This window comes from Oncorhynchus nerka, linkage group LG11 (assembly GCF_034236695.1).
Source record: "Oncorhynchus nerka isolate Pitt River linkage group LG11, Oner_Uvic_2.0, whole genome shotgun sequence".
Classification (NCBI taxonomy): Eukaryota; Metazoa; Chordata; class Actinopteri; order Salmoniformes; family Salmonidae; genus Oncorhynchus; species Oncorhynchus nerka.
The window spans coordinates 30,797,302-30,814,546 of record NC_088406.1 but is presented as its reverse complement, the minus strand read 5'-3'; the positions used below and the strand labels follow the sequence as shown (position 1 = coordinate 30,814,546).

The 17,245-nt window shown below is 40.7% G+C and overlaps 1 protein-coding gene across 1 annotated transcript; it reads left to right on the top strand.

Moving 5' to 3' along the window:
• Positions 1–990: 990 nt before the first annotated feature.
• Positions 991–17,040, top strand: LOC115136667 (homeobox protein BarH-like 2). Its single transcript, XM_029672292.2, has 4 exons — positions 991–1,537; positions 8,985–9,300; positions 13,632–13,716; positions 14,037–17,040. The coding sequence occupies exons 1-4, from the start codon at positions 1,351–1,353 to the stop codon at positions 14,334–14,336; spliced, it is 888 nt and encodes a 295-aa protein (XP_029528152.1). The 5' UTR covers positions 991–1,350; the 3' UTR covers positions 14,337–17,040.
• Positions 17,041–17,245: the final 205 nt, after the last annotated feature.

Here is a 17,245-nt window from a genome sequence, read left to right as displayed (position 1 = left end):
ACAATAGCAACAATAATATAATTCTAATTATTATAAAAATACCATTAGTGTGTTATTGTGTTAGGCTACGAAAGTAAATGTGTAATATAAAAACACGATCGAAAAACATGTGCATAAGACAATTACAAACGCTACAAAAGTTCCTCTTTCAACTCACAAGAAGGAATAATACCAACCTGCTGCAATACGTTTTTCTCCGTAGTCCGAAAGCAGGGTTGCACTGCAACATACGTTTAGTGTTACTGTTAGTTTGTAGTAGTTTAGAGTTGTTTTTCTTAACCCTTAATTGTTTTTAAATAATAGCTATTACAATAATAATATATTTTAAATATATGTGTAATCCCAAATGCATTAAATACATTCATTCATAGCCTACCTATACATTTATTTAAATCCGATTACTTAGTATAGTCGTTTATAAAGTCGTTTTGTTATCCCTTAATTGCTTTTAAATAATAGATTTACAATAATAATAATAATATATTTTTGATTTACGTGTGAGCCCAATGCATTAAATAGCCCATATTCATTCATGCGTAGTCTAGTTATACATTCATTTTAATCCCACCAGTTAGGCATAATATAATAGGCCTGAAAGCGTTTGACAAAATATCATGCTTTTCTATTACAATACATTTAAATGCTGTCTAGTAATAGGCTACGCACTTCTCTATTACAATCAACTATGCACATCCATAGTCCTATTGATGTTCGAGAAATAATATGAACAAAATAATTAGCTGCTAAAAGGTTAGGCATAACACTAAAGCAGATACTAATAATGGCAATAATAATAATAATCTCTCCAATAACCATCTGAAATATTGTATCATATTGCCAATGTTACTACTGTAAAGTTTTTGAACGCCTTGTGCAATTAGAGTGGATATAGATAGGGAAGAACAAAGAAGCGAGACCGGTTTGGGCTGCTCTGAGAGAGCGAGAGGGGTTGAGGGAGAGAGCGAGTGTGTCTGTCAGTCTGAGAGAGATAGTGCGAGAGAGGGAGACATTGCGGGACAGTGAGAGAGAGAGAGAGATACGTTGATTGACACCTGGAGTGTCCTGCAGTAAAGATGTGTGTGGGGAGATCGTTTATATATAGCGGCGCGTCCGGGCACATTGTTCATAATTGCCACTCTGAAGCCCACTGCGCGGCTCAAGTTGAAGGCTACCGCAGTTAGTACCGCCAGGGATAGAACAAAGCAAGCCTTTTCGGAAAAAGGACGACTAAATGCATCAATAACACGAATTTGCTTGAAGACACCCAACTCTCAAGTTTGAACTGGTTTCATTTTGACATTTTGAACTAATATTTGGGCACAGTGCGAACGCCAAGCACATCGGGACATCATGCACTGTCAAGCCGAGTTGAGACTCTCCTCCTCCGGGCAGCTGAAAGCAGCCAGGCGTCGCTACAAGACTTTTATGATTGACGAAATTCTTTCCAAGGAAACTTGTGATTACTTTGAGAAACTTTCTCTTTACTCAGTATGCCCTTCACTCATCGTTAGGCCTAAACCTCTGCACTCATGTTCGGGTAAGTGGATATGCTTGAACTCTCAGTCAAATCAAGGGATGCTGATGAATGCATAATGGTGTTAATGGTTTATATCTAATATTGCTATGAATTCAGTGAATGCTAATCATTATTGTATGAAAACTACATCTGATTTTGTTTATCATGAACAATGTTAGTTATTAGGCATATGCTTCTTATATGTTCAGGCGGTCGTCCATCATGAGTCTACTCATATCACGAAATACATAAGGCGCAACACACCTGTGCAGAATTCGTTACATGTAAATTAACAGCTTTAAAGAAATTGAGCTGCATTTTCATGACTTTCTGTTCGATACATCTCTAATATAAGCAAATAAGAAACAGAGACAGGTTCAGAATCACATTAGACGTCATGATTGTCAATTCATGTTGAAGTTTACCTGTGCAAGACGAGTACTATAGCGATGGATGATGTGTAAACTTAATTCGGGCAACTGTCCTCACTTGCAATTTTACTCATGGTCTACCTTTCTATTTGTGTTAGGCCTGCTATCTATATTTATCAAAGGTCTATATTATGGTGATTCATCTTGTGATAGCCTGTTATTTACAGGGATTTATCATGTAACTTTAACCCGTGAAATAAAGCACACCAAATAAATGCAACAGGTATAGTAGATGTAATGTAGTCCCCTAAAGTGTTGTAACCTATTTGATAGACTTGACCGTTTTAAATTCCTTTTACAACAGCAGAACGGATGTGACCCTTTTCCAATCCAAAACATGATTTCACAGTTTAACAGTCATTTCCATATACTTTCATTCACAAATAAAACATTATGTACTAGGGCCTATGAAAGTTAAGCAACATTTACTCAGTATACTGTCTCACAATCAATCAGCAAATTCCTCCAATAAGTCTATATTATTAGTATTACTGTGACATTCAGATCATTACCAACCTTAGTCTTTTATGTTCATGTTAAAAATTACAGGATGAACCAAGCCCCAGTGTGGTTATCAAAGCGGTTAGTAAGGTGAAACCTGATTCCCATGAATTATGTTGACACTGTCAACTTAACATATTCACTTCTGACAAAAGTCACATGAACTCAGAACACACAATAACTAACCCTGCACTTAGATGAAACAGCAGGCGTTTGGTTTCTAGAGCAGTAACTACTACTACTGCCACTTGTCCTCATTCAGATGGATTAATGTGGGCGCAGTGCTAAACGCAGAGCCTTGCCTAATGACTTTTACTGCTGCTACTTTGCATTTACTGAAGCATGGGCAATGCACTTTACCCAACTTACTTTCTGGGGGGTATATGGGGGTGTAGTATGTGCTCAGAGTTCCACAGTTTGATATTGGTGAGGGCAGGTACATGTTGGTTAAGGGCAAGGTTAGTATGTCATCATTGATGGACATGTATCTACCTGACACTACAGTTGCTTGTGCAAACACCATGAAAGGTTACAGTATGCTGATGACGTGTGCAAGTCAGCCCCAATGACCTTCATTCATAGAAGTGTGTTGCTTTATGAAGAGACATTCATTGCAATTGTCATCTCAGCAATTTATAAATTCATGGGCTACGTGCGCTTGATCCAACTGTTTCAGTGAGGAAGACTAACTTCATGCTTCATTCAGTATCCCAAAAGGCCAATCAAAACAAGTAATTAGTGCATAAAATAATGATTGCATGTTCTTCCTTAATCAATACAAGCAAATTTGAAAAAGCAACAAAACAAAACAAAACATTGCCACAAAGTGTGAAGACTTGCTTAGCCGGTCAGATAATGCTTTGGTCACAAAACATCTAGCTTAGCACTTGATTTCTCTAAATCATCAACATCAACTTATTTTTCTTCCCAGTTATCATGACTTACTGCAGTCAGTCATAAATGCTTCCAACACTGTGTTATAATTATACAGGAAAGTGACAAACTTTCCCTAAAAAGCATTTGGCCTGAAAGACTAACATTTCTTTCCCTCAAATGCAGCATAATTTCTAAATCCATTCTTAATAGGTTATCCTGCTGTTATGAGTCAAAACAGCATTGACTACTGCTCTCTCAAATAATCATTATGATAATTACCTAAACTATGAAATAATAACTGCTGCAATTTGATGATGACAGCGACAAAGATATAAATAGCAGGCGATGTGGGGTTTGGGTATGTGCTAGAGGGCACTGTAAAGGGTTTTGGCAACCCCGTGACGGATGGATAGAGTAACCAGCCCACATATTACTACCCAGTGCCCACCACTTAGCTGAGGGGGTGTGAGACACAGTATAGTCCCACACTTCAATGGCTTGTAACGCTCAATATAGAAGCTGGCAGGCTTATAGGCCCAGAGCCAGTGAACGTCCATTGGCCCGCTGTGGTCCCCATCAGTGAAAGTGGAGTCTACATTCTCCCAGTGTGGAGCTTCTGCTCCAGCAGTTACCAGTAGAGGCTGCTATAGGACAGTGGTCCCAGGCAGGTAATTTTACCCAAATTACAAGATGTTTGTTTGTTCTTGATATAATATGGCATCAACTAGTAAGAGACCACTCAACATGTCAACAAAGTGATTACTCCTCTCTTTGATCCAACAACCCCTCTGCTCTGTGATGGTTTTTTTCTGTCACGGATCACACCTCTCTGCTCCTTGCTTTACATTTCACGATGGTCCATTTACCTGTGCCAAGCCAAATGCCCTCACGACAGTGTACACAGTAAAACCGGTTGATGACCTCTGAGCCTATTCTCTGTTCTCGTTTTGTGCCTTGTAAAACTACAGGAGTGATAGACCTGCTAGACAGACCTGACCTCCAGCAGAACATTACCTTGCAGGGGAGCAGTGAACAGTATAATGGTGGGTTACAATATTTAATTTAGAGTCTCATCTCTCAGCAGAACCCAGGGCAAGGCTTTTAGTGGGATTTCAGGAAGGAGGTGCGAGAGATAAAGATCAACTCTGGTGTAATCTCACATGACAGCGCGATGAAAAGCGGCCAAATAGGAGGGTGTGGACCTCGAGGGGCCCAGGTACTGCAGCATAGTCCTACGCCACCACTGAGGGTTTATGGAAGAAAGCAGGGAGAGCAAAGGCTTTTCATCCCATTTTAACAGCTAATCCACCACAGATAATAAGGCCTGCCATTAACCATGAGGCTAGCTTGAGGGGTACGATCTTGTCTCTGTTAACACATAAAGCATTGACATACACAAGCACTCACACAAGCAGTCTCTCACACACACACACACACACACAATTCCTGAGCCATCAGATCATCATCAGAGCTCTGCATCAAGGCAGATCAGAGATCGGTTTTACAGTAGATTGCACTGCAGGCTGTTTTCAAATGTCAAGGTAAAATTCACAGGATTGTGTTTCACGTAAAATACGTAGTTAACACTTACGGGAAACACAATGCCCTCGGATTGGCACACGTCTGAAAAAACTGCCTGTGAGCATGAGAAAATAGCACCACAACACTACACATAACACTCTAGAAACCTCAAAACATCTCATGAAACCCAAACTTGAGTTGAAATTGGCACTTAACTGGTCTGATCTGTCAAAAGCAGGTGAATGACTCCAATTAAATGAGTGATAGTTAAAGCAGCATACCCTGTTGCCCATCCCATTCCTGCAGTGTTTGACTTGGGCTGGCTTGACAAGATGGCTGTTGAGTGAAGAAATAAACATGTCTAATGTAACACTTCTCAACCTGTCACCACACGATACACCCAAAACAATACATATTACTGTAAGTTAATGTGGCCTCTTGAGTACCAAGTCTTGAATCATCATCTTGGAATCCATTTAAACAAAGAGAAAAGGTGCAGAAAATAAGGGGTAAATATCAAACAACCAATGAGTTTGTTGCTGGAGATTTCACTGTAAAATGGTGACTTATTCTACTAAATCCTGCCATTATCAAAGCCTTCAAATTATATATAAAATGTAATTTAAACACCAAAAATCATTTTTTTTAAAGACAATAATTATTATGTTATCAATACCATATGATAAAACAAGCATGTGTGTATCTAATGCTACCAGCCTATTCTTTACCTATTATTAGGAGGTATTTATTCTGTAATGACTACCACAAGCACATGTGCCAGTCCGAGCATTCCGATTGTGCTTGTCAAGAGTATCAGTGTGCTTTAGCATGGACAGAGTGCACTCTCCTTGCTACACAAATGGTTTATTTGTAGACTATTGACAGGACACTGGAACTTGTCAACAATGTGTCAGATCTGGGTTAAGGAAGCCGGCTTAGTTGTCAGTAGAAAGTCACCATGAGGTCTGATTTTTCCCTCTTGACAAGCATCCAAAAGACACGGCTGTCACAACTCTCAAGACAACCTCAAGCTCTACATTGACAGGAGATTTCCTGAAGACCGTGAAAGAAACCAAGATGTTTCCTTCCTTGCTTTTCAATCAATCTTCCCATTTAAAGTGACAGCAAGTAATGATTCACTTGGACTCCTTATGTATTGATATTTCTGTGTATTTTGTATTATTCCATAATAATACCAATATATTTTCGAAAGATAAATACATACAGTGCCTTCGGAAAGTATTCAGATCCCTTGACTTTTTCCACATTTTGTTATGTTACAGTCTTATTCTAAAATGGATTAACTAAAAAAACTCAGCAATCCACACACAATACCCCATAACGACAAAGCGAAAACAGGTTTTTAGATTTTTTTGCCAACTTATAATAATAATAATAAATACATATTTACATAAGTATTCAGACCCTTTGCTATAAGACTCGAAATTGAGCTCAGCCTGTTTCCATTGATCATCCTTGAGATGTTTCTACAACTTGATTGGAGTCCACCTGTGGTAAATTTAATTAATTTAACATGATTTGGAAAGGCACAAACCTGTCTATAGAATGTCCCACAGCTGACAGTGCATGTCAGAGCAAAAACCAAGCTATGAAGTCGAAAGAATTGTCCATAGAGCTCCGAGACCGGATTGAGTCGAGCCACAGATCTGGGAAGGGTGCCAAAAAAATTCTGCAGCATTGAAGGTCCCCAAGAACACAGTTGTCTCCATCTTAAATGGAAGAAGTTTGGAACCAACAAGACTTTTCCAAACTGAGCAATCGTGGGAGAAGGGCCTTGGTCAGAGAGGTGACCAAGAACCCAGTGGTCACTCTGACAGGGCTCTAGAGTTCCTCTGTGGAGATGAGAGAACCTTCCAGAAGGACAACCATCTCTGCAGCACTCCAATTAGGTCATTATGGTAGCGTGGCCAGACGGAAGCTACTCCTCAGTAAAAGGCACATGACAGCCCACAAAATGCACCTAAAGACTCTCAGACCATAAGAAAAAAGGTTCTCTGTTCTGATGAAACCAATATTGAACTCTTAGGCCTGAATGCCAAGCGTCACTTCTGGAGGAAACTTGGCACTGTCCATACGGGGAAGCATGGTGTTGGCAGCATCATGCTGTGGGGATGTTTTTCAGCGGCAGTGACTGGGAGACTAGTCAGGATCGAGGCCAAGATGAACGGAGCAAAGTACAGAGAGAACCTTGATGAAAACCTGCTCCAGAGTGCTCAGGACCTCAGACTGGGGCGAAGGTTCATCTTCCATCATGACAACGACCCTAAGCACACAGCTAAGACAATGCAGGAGTGGCTTCGGGACAAGTCTCTGAATGTCCTTAAGTGGCCCAGCCAGAGCCCGGACTTGAAACCGATCGAAAGTCTCTGGAGAGACCTGAAAATAGCTGTGCAGCAACGCTCCCCATTCAACCTGACAGAGCTTGAGAGGATCTGCAGAGAAGAATGGGAGAAACTCCCCAAATACAGGTGTGCCCGAGCTTGTAGCATCATCATACCCAAGAAGACTCAAGGTGGTAATTGCTGCCAAAGGTGCTTCAAGAAAGTACTGAGTAAAGAGTCTGAATACATATGTAAATGTAATATTTCATATATTTAAAAAATAAGTAAGTTAGCAAAAATGTCAAAAATCTTGTTTTTGCTTTGTCATTATGGGGTATTGTGTGTAGATTGATGAGGGGGAAAAAAAACATTTAATATAATTTTAGAATAAGGCTGTAATGTTACAGAATGTTTAAAAAGTGAAGGGGTCTAAATACTTTCTGAAGGCACTTTATGTTAAAATGCAACAAAGAGATAATAAACAAGTTATTTCTGACATTTATCTGCACAGGTCCCCTCAGTTTGTCACAACTCAACATCAAAGACAGAGCTAATATGGGAGAGACAGAAAAAGAGACCAAGAGAGAGACAGAGAGACAGACAGAGAAAGAGAGAGAAAGAGAGTGTTGTGGAGGGAATGAGGCATCATGTCCAGACAGCAGCAGCAGCAGCAATTCTCCGAGGTGGAAGATTAGTGATGAGCTCAGCGCCCTGCGATGATGTCATGTATATAGGGACGAGCCCGAGGCTCTGTCTGAGAGAGAGGAGGGTTCAGGGTGGGGGTGTAGATATGGTAGGGGCTGGCTGCAGCGCGTAACCTCCCTCCTCTTTCCCCCCCATGTGCCCGAACACATGCTCAATTACCTCCCAGACCAACCAACCCCCTGTCACACCAGCTCCCATAACTGCTGAACATTACTGAAAATGTCAGAGAAAGGGGATACAAATTTACGACCAAGGTCTGCCTGGATGTATCCTCTCAGTTGTACGTGTAGGGTTTGAATAATATAAACTTGTCTATGGGTTGATGGAGAGATAAGAGAGGCAGATCCACCACAGGCAGTGAGGAACACACAAAGGGAAAGAGTATGCTGTGTATGTAATGTGACAGCATAATGTCCTCTCTTTTCTGTCATTGGATTTTATATATCTTCTTCCTCAACACATCACTCTCTCCTGCCACATACCAAACAGAGCATTAGTTTCTATGTCTGTCTTAGTTCAGTCGTAAATTATGCCATTGGGATCTGATGTTTATTAGAAGCCGTAAGGTTTTCACCACCAGATATTATGTTCATTGCGGAGCGCAGTCTTTGGTCTTGGCTCCAGTGGGTGGCCCCCCAGACATTTGTTACTTTTGATTGATTCTGGCGTCTCGATGCTTCTGTCTGCATAGATAAAGAGATAGAGTGAGGGGGGGAGAGTTAAATGGTGAGGGGCATAGTCACTTCGGATTTACTGTGTTTGTGTGTGTGTGCATGTGCATGTGTGTTCGAGGTGGCAGAGAGACATCCTTTATCTGGCCCCAAAATAATTATTCAATTGGTGGGTTCAGAGTGGCAGAGTAAAACACAGTGCGTCATTAAGATCAGAACCTTCTACATCAAAGAGGTCAAAACACTTCATTGTAAAAAAATTGCAATTAAAAAGAACCCTGTCTTAGTGATTATTACAGGTCTATTAAAACTACCATCCAAGGTGATGCATACAGTAGCAAATACACATTTAAAAGTACAATTGTATTTATTGCTCTGCATTTCACCTGCCTCTGACCTCTCTCTCTTTTTGTTCTTTTAGGATCCTCCTCACTGCGGGCCTACCCCCTTCTCTCAGTCATCACGCGGCAGCCCCCCAACATGCCTCCTCACCTCTCCCAGCCCTCATCTCCCGGCCAGGTTCCCCACCTGCCCCTGCTCTCCCCCCAGCACCACTCCCGGGTCTCCGAGGCCTCCCACAGCGAGACACCTGTCAGCATCAGCAGCGAGTCAGACACGGAGCACAGCACCACCCGACTGAAGAAACCCAGACGCAGCCGCACCATCTTCACTGAGCTGCAGCTCATGGGCCTGGAGAAGAAGTTCCAGAAACAGAAGTACCTCTCCACCCCTGATAGGTCAGTATCATATTGCATCTCGCCTCTAATAGGCCAAAATGATAGCACCCCAGAGGCTGATTGTTTACTTGAAAGAAGCTTCCTTTCTGATAGATCAGTATTATAGTACCTCAAATTTCATACAGTATAACTTGACACTAAAGTTTGTGAAAATTTGAAATTCTGTGATAGCAACCAAACCAGACTAGAGGTTCAGCATCAACATCATAACATTTTGATTTATGTCCTGGGTAATGTGTCATGTAATGTTAAATTCTCTAATCCAGGCATTACCTCAGCATTCTAGTTGAGACAAGAGTAGTGTTTTAACCCTAAACTCTTGAACAGCAAAAAGCCTCAACAAAGAATCACTGCTCTATTCAAGAAACTAGGGACGTCTGCCAACACAAGCAAACAGGAATGTAATTGCATTGATTTACTGCCAATCATGTAATATATGTGAAGCTGTATATAAAATACATTTAGCTTTGTACACTGCATTTAGATGAGGTAATATCCATGTTAATATTGATGTCGTAGGTTCCAGTCCCTGGGTCATTTTCGATACCTGACATACGGCTATAACACATTTTCCATTTGAGTTTAAACTCCACTTTTAGATTTGGCCTGCCATATTTCCATTATACCCCTAATTAATATTGAGCCATAAACCTCATATTTTCCTTCGGTCGAGCAACAAGAACATCAGACAGCTAGTAAACCTTAGCAACACATGGTTACAACAGCTTGATCTGAGCGAGAAGATAAATCATTATTTTACTAAAACACAACAGCCACAAAATGCTTTAAAAATGGTCAGTTATTTTTTATATTGTTGTAGATTTGTACTAAAAAGGCACCACTGTATTTACCGGAACTTTACCATTTTAAACCTGCGTGTTCCTTCTCCTTGGCCCTGAAGAATGTCAAAGACTTGGGAGAGGATGTTTGTTATCAGCCCTGTCTATAGTGATTTACCAACAAAACCACCGTGTGCAAATATGAGGCCAAACAGACAGCATCTAAACTATATTCACCTCCAATGTTTATTGGAAACATAAATACATTTGTACAATGAGCACTTGTTGTCTCTCAAATACATTGTTACATTTGTTGATTAGCTAGCTAGCAAATGTTTTGCCATATTAGCATAGATGTGACATAAGTAAAAACACCTCAAAACAAAACATGGTATCAAGAACAATATGAAACTAGCTGAAATGAGCCACTTACGATTCCACAACATGGCAGCGTCTTGTTATTGTTGCTAGCTATCTGGCCATCCAGAATGACAACAACACACAGACTTCTAGCCCATTGATGTGCGCACATTGTATTCATGACGTTGTCATCTAACCCGTCTATACACATCCCATCCCTGGGGAAAACTCCCACAATGCATCTCAACTTCAATGCAAATCACACTTCTCTGTTCTAGCCAATGAGCCACACCACACCACAGCTCCTCTGTAAACTCCCAGGCAGGCTGAGGTAGACTACAACAGCCCAGTGGTGATCCAAACCTCCCATCCTGGCCTCACTGCCAAATCTGTATCATGCCAATAATCAAATTCCCACTGGCTGTGATGAACTAATTAAATCCACAGCTGGATGGAAAACAAACAGAGAAAATCCCCTTTCAAAACATCACAAGTGTGTCGTGCTCCCCAGTTCACTTTGTTATGATCCAAAGATAACTCCGTCTCTACTTTTTTATTTAGCTATTTCTTGGCTTGGAGACACTGTGGTCTTTGACTGAGACAGTGTTCTGAGGAAAACAGCATATAAAAAGCCCCTAACACCACACCACAGACTGTAATGATTTAAATCATTAAGCAATAATGATTTTATTTAATTGAGATTAGTATAATAAGCATCATCATCATTATCATTATGCATTAAGCTGCAACTAAAATCGCTGCTGATACAGGTTTGAGACGAACAGCAAACAGAGGACTTCTAAGTGCCTCCAGCAGAGTCATTCGTACAGTACTGTATGGCAGCCTGTCGCTGTAAATGTGTGGTTTCCCCCCAAAGAAAACTAATGACCATAAATAACTGGGGTGCTTTCCTCTCCTGCAATTACTTTCCTTGCCTCCAGTCCCTCCACTGGGCGGTTTGAGAGTAAAGCATGATGGACAGCTTGATTGCCTGTATTTTTGGTGAACAGTGGTTTTTCAAAGTATGCACAGACACTTTTCTTCTGCACTCAATCACTGAGGCAGTGCAGCTGTCAATACTGTATGCTGTTGTATGAACTGAAGTTCCCTCTATGTAATACTTTCAAATCAGGTCAGATAGAGACGGTGAGAGGACGGGAAAGAAGGGAGGATGAGAAAGACGGGAGGATGAGAAGATAGGAAGAGTGGAAAGATCAGAGGGCAAGCTGATGGCTCTGTAGTAATCTAGTCTCTCTCTCTCTCTCTCTCTCTCTCTCTCTCTCTCTCTACATCAAATTTAAAAACCTGATAAAGCTCCCTCCCACTGTAGGCTGATCCCTCTTTCACTGACCCCCCTTCCTGGGATATCATGTTACACACCATCCAATACCCTTTTTAGTCATGGATCAGAGCACATGTGGTGGAAGTGTTCAGGAAGTGTCCCCTTGAACATCCAGATACAGATGCTTTGATTCGATTGCTGACCTCCCTTACAGATGTTCAATAAGGTCTCTCCTGTATGCTGCAGGTGTGCAGTCTTTCTCTGGACCATAACAGGATTGTATCAAAGAGACTACAGTACTCTGATGCACCATACCAGAATGTGGTTATAAAGTAGGATAGTCAACAGGTGATTGGAAAGCAAAAGTAACTCATTCATTTGTTTTTATTACTCCAGCTACACCCTCTCTGTGTAAATCAATCAGAGGCAGTCGGTTTTGTTTAAGATAAGGGAGGACAAATTTTTTTCATGAACATGGCCTTATTTCTATTACAGCATATTGGATGTCTGTCATTCATATTTAATTAGCCCAGTTCAATGTAACAGCGATAGGTTGAGGCTACTACATGATACTTGAATTTTCCCTATACCCATCATGAGGTTGCTACAACCTAGTCTATGAATGACAGTTTACAACGTAGGTGCACACAAGTCGAGAGACAAATTTGAGACAGTGACACATGGACTGACATTCAATACCGCCTTGCACAGTCTTGCCTGCATCTAACTGATATGGGGTGGAATCATTAGTCCAACAGTTGCAAACTAGAGTTTCTATTGGACAAATTCAGGTATGTTGATCCCCGTTTTGTTCTGTTTGCTTCCGTTTAGGAAATGTTTTTCAACAGAATCGGCAGAATGAATACACCACTGATCACACATAGACACAGTTCCCTTTCATTGCAGCCACATTGTATTCCTTCTCGCATCTATGCGCTCTCTTCCTCTCACCTCTTCCCTTCGCCTGTGGACTTCAGTGCACAACACATCAGCTGTATGTGACCAGGCGAAAAAACCTTCCCAAGCCAACCTGCTACACACAGCCTACATTGTTGTCACCAAATTAGCTAAAGTAACTTCATATTTGGCATAGCTAATATAATTAACACATTTTTAAACCCGCTACAATTATGCAGTAACGTTACAGTGTACATTCAGTAAACAATTACACCAGCAGGCCCTGGTGGCAATAAATTAGTTAAACCAAAAGCTTACCTTGATTTGGAAGTGTTCCATTGCTGTGTTGGAAAGTCATAGCCAGGTAGCTAGCATAGAATCCCTCTGTTTCAGTAGGCTAAACTAGGTAGCTACATTTGATAGCTAAGTAAGTGAAACTGAAAGTGAAAAAAATGATAATCTCTCTCTCTATTTCTCTCTTGCTTCTCTTTCATTTTTGGAAGAAATTAATTTGTTAAAAACTGTTCAACTACTGTCTTTCTCTCTCTTTGAGTTAACTACTCACCACATTTTATGCACTGCAGTGCTAGCTAACTGTAGCTTATGCTTTCATTGCCAGATTAATTCTCTGATCCTTTGATTGTGTGGACAACATGTGAGTTCATGCTGCAAGAGCTCTGATAGGTTGGAGGACGTCCTCCAGAAGTTGTCATAATTACTGTCCTCCTCCCAGAGGAGGACGGAAGCTAGTTGTCCTCCAGCTACACTATGGTGCTACTCCACAGAGTGCTGTTGAGGCTACTGTAGACCTTCTTTGCAAAATAGTGTTTTAATCAATTATTTGGTGACGTGATAATATTTTGTATATTTTTATCTAAAAATTAGATGCCTCCACTGAAATCAATTGTCTATCTACTGCTGCTTTTAATCTTATAAAGAAATAACTCATGTTTCAGAAACATGTACTGTATATTGAGTTGCCGTTTGTACTGTACGTGTTTGTTTCCCTACAGACTAGACCTGGCCCAATCCCTAGGCCTCACACAGCTTCAGGTGAAGACCTGGTACCAGAACAGAAGGATGAAGTGGAAGAAAATGGTGAGCGCCCCACACACCCATAACAACAATGACCCCGGGTCAGTGTAGAGAGAAGGAGTGATAGGGGTGTAAATGTCTGGGTTTGAGGGATGAGGGCCTAGGACACCAAAGTCTAGTCTAGTCTAGTCAGGTCAGCAGCTCAGAGAACAAAAGGCTCAAACTGTTAACTCTCCAGATTAATGACTGTACATGGAGCAGCTCAGAGCCATACATCTTCCCTTAATTGCTATAATAACCACGGTTGCCTTTGACCGCGGCCAGCATTCATCACAACCCCACTGAGCCGTGTGTCTGTGTTTGTGTGGGATGTGTTGCTCCAGGTGCTGAAGGGAGGACAGGAGGCCCCCACCAAGCCCAAGGGCAGGCCTAAGAAAAACTCCATCCCCACCACCGAGGAGATAGAGGCAGAGGAAAGGCTGGCCAGGCTGGCTGAGGAGGAGAGAATGAGGATGGCAGCCGAAGAGGCCTTGGCCGACAGAGAAGCTCCCCAGTCGGAACCCCATGACCTCAGCACGGTCGCTGGGGCTACAGAGACCTACAATCCCACGGCGGTGAGCGAGGGTCGAGAGCAGCAAGTGCAGTCACTCCCGATGCAGTCAGAGACACATGCTGCCAGCTAAAGAAGACAGTTATTCATGTCTGAATGAAACAGCCAAAGACTGGCGCTGACTGGAAAACAGAAGCACTTACTGTTGTGCCTCAGGATCACTGAAAAAAGCCTGTCTGGTGTAGATTAGTCAGTCGTGTTTGAGGTTTGACTAGAGTGGGTGACATTCATAGGTACGGTAGATCAGTTTGGTTTTGCCATATCACTTTTGCCATATACTGGAATAAAATGGTGTTTTAAAAAGAGTTTACATGTAGAGTTAGGTGTATATACAAATGAAACATCCAGAATTGTACAGTGCATTTTGTCCCTGTGTTTTTGTTTTCCTTTTAGAACAACATTATCACCTCCCCAGCCTCAGACCTGCTTGTTTACTGAGAGAGGACTCCTTTAGTCACATGCTATCCAGTTTGCCTGAGTGTTGTAGCTATATGTAAATCAATACTGTGCCACAGATATAACACAAAATGACCACACTGGTCATAGTGCCTTTTTATCTCAGAGGATATAACAAGCTTTACCAGTCTAGAAACACCAAGGTTTATTAATACCAAATTCATATCAAGTGTTCTTTAACAGTGTTTTCCTTTTGCTTATTAAAAAGAGCAACACTTTGGTAATTAATTACTATATGCTCTGAATTACAGTTAACACTGCCATTGTACTTATTTTGTCAAGCTTTGAAGGGAATTGTATTTCTGTCCATGAGCTACAGTATTGTCTTGTTTATTTGGTCAATTAACTTGTGTTGTGTTGCTTTACATTGTATAGGTTTCCAAAAAAAAAAAAAGTCAGATAACGATATACAGTACCAGTCAAAAGTTTGGACACCTACTCATTCAAGGGTTTTTCTTTATTTTTTGTACTATTTTTTACATTGTTGAATAATAGTGAAGACATCAAAACTATGAAATAAAACATATGGAATCTTGTAGTAACCAAAAAAGTGTTAAACAAATCTAAATATATCTTAATTGCTTTGAGCCAATCAGTTGTGTTGTGACAAGGTAGGGAGGGTATACAGAACATATCCTATTTGGTAAAAGACCAAGTCTATATTATTGCAAGAACAGCTCAAAGAAGCAAAGAGAAATGACAGTCCATCATTACTTTAAGTAATGAAGGTCAGTCAATAATAAAGTTTATTCAAGTGCAGTCGCAAAAACCATCAAGCGCTATAATGAAACTGGCTCTCACGAGGACCGCCACACGGAAGGAAGACCCAGAGGTACCTCTGCTACAGAGAATAAGATCATTAGAGTTACCAGCCTTCGAAAAAATGCATCACAGAGTTCAAGTAACAGACACATCTCAACATCAACTGTTCGGAGCAGACTGTGTGAATCAGGCCTTCGTGGTCGAATTGAGTTGCTTGGGCCAAGAAACACGAGCAATGGACATTAGACCGGTGGAAATCTGTCCTTTTGTCTGATGAGTCCAAATGTGAGATTTTTGGTTCCAACTGCCATGTCTTTGTGAGATGAAGAGTAGGTGAATGGATGATCTCCACATGTGTGGTTCCCATCGTGAAGCATGGAGGAGGAGGTGTGATTTTGTGGGGGTGCTTTGCCGGTGACACTGTCAGTGATTTATTTAGAATTCAATGCACACTTAACCAGCATGGCTGCCACAGCATTCTGCAGCGATACGCCATCCCATCTGGTTTGCACTTAGTGGGACTATCATTGTTTTTCAACAGGACAATGACCCAAAACACACCTCCAGACTGTGAAAGCGTTATTTGACTATCGAGAGTGATGGAGTGATGCATCAGATGACCTGGCCTCCACGATCACCCGATCTCAACCCAACTGAGTTGGTTTTTGATGAGTTGGACCGCAGAGTGAAGGAAAAGCAGCCAACAACTGCTCAGCATATGTGGAAATTCCTTCAATAATGTTGGAAAAGCATTCCTCATGAAGCTGGTTGAGAGAGTGTGCAAAGCTGTCATCAAGGCAAAGGTTAGCTACTTTGAAGAATCTAAAATATACTTTGATTTGTTTAACATTTCTTTGGTTACTACATGATTTCATATGTGTTATTTCATGGTTTTGATGTCTTCACTATTATTCTACAATGTAGGAAATAGTACAAATAAAGAAAAAACCCTTGAATGAGTAGGTGTGTCCAAACTTTTGACTGGTACTGTATATATACAGTATACGTCAAGGGTTCTATTTTCATTTTGGAAAAAAATAGAGTGTATCTGACCTTTTAACTTTCTATTTTGAAACTGAGGGTGGAGGGGTTTTACTGCCACGAGGGAAGTCTCTTAAACTGTCAGAGACTGTAGAAATGAATAAATCACACCCTTTGCCAAAGAAACAAGGAAACTGAGAAACATTTAAAATCTTTTAAAGGTTTTCAGCCCGCAGGCCATTGCATCAACGGAGCAGTCCTCTAACTCTGTCTTACAGACTCCCCACATAAAACTGTCTTCAGCTGCTTGTCAACACTTTGATTTTCCGCTTTGGCCTCCTGTTGTTTCCTTCTAAAGATGTCTTTTTGTAAAGAGTTCCTTTTTTAAAACAAATAATCTATATTTAGTTTGATATAAACTAGTACAGTATTTTTCTGATGTAAATAATGCTTGTTGGTAAGCTACTGAATAGTTTTCTTTTGGCATGGACAACACAATGCTGATTGTTTTATTTTTACCATATACAAGGTGTGTTTTGTGTATTTAAATACACTTAATAAAATGACAATGATTTCCATATGAATGATGAAAGTCGCACATTATTATAATCATATTGATTACTACTTTCTGGAATATTTTTGATCTTCATATAAAAACAATTGAATAGCAGACCACAAGCATGGTATCCAAGTTTAGTTAACTTTCAGGAAAACACATTTGTATTTTTAAGCGTTATTTGAACCAGAATGAAGTGTACTCCTGGGTTTATTTAATCTTCATCC

What these genes read in the sequence shown, in the direction of transcription:
- LOC115136667 (XM_029672292.2), top strand. Translation starts at nt 1,351, where the DNA reads ATGCACTGTCAAGCCGAGTTGAGACTCTCCTCCTCCGGGCAGCTGAAA. An exon ending in TACCTCTCCACCCCTGATAG is followed by an intron (nt 9,301 to 13,631) that starts GTCAGTATCATA and finishes GTTTCCCTACAG; the next exon opens with ACTAGACCTGGCCCAATCCC. An exon ending in GGATGAAGTGGAAGAAAATG is followed by an intron (nt 13,717 to 14,036) that starts GTGAGCGCCCCA and finishes GTGTTGCTCCAG; the next exon opens with GTGCTGAAGGGAGGACAGGA.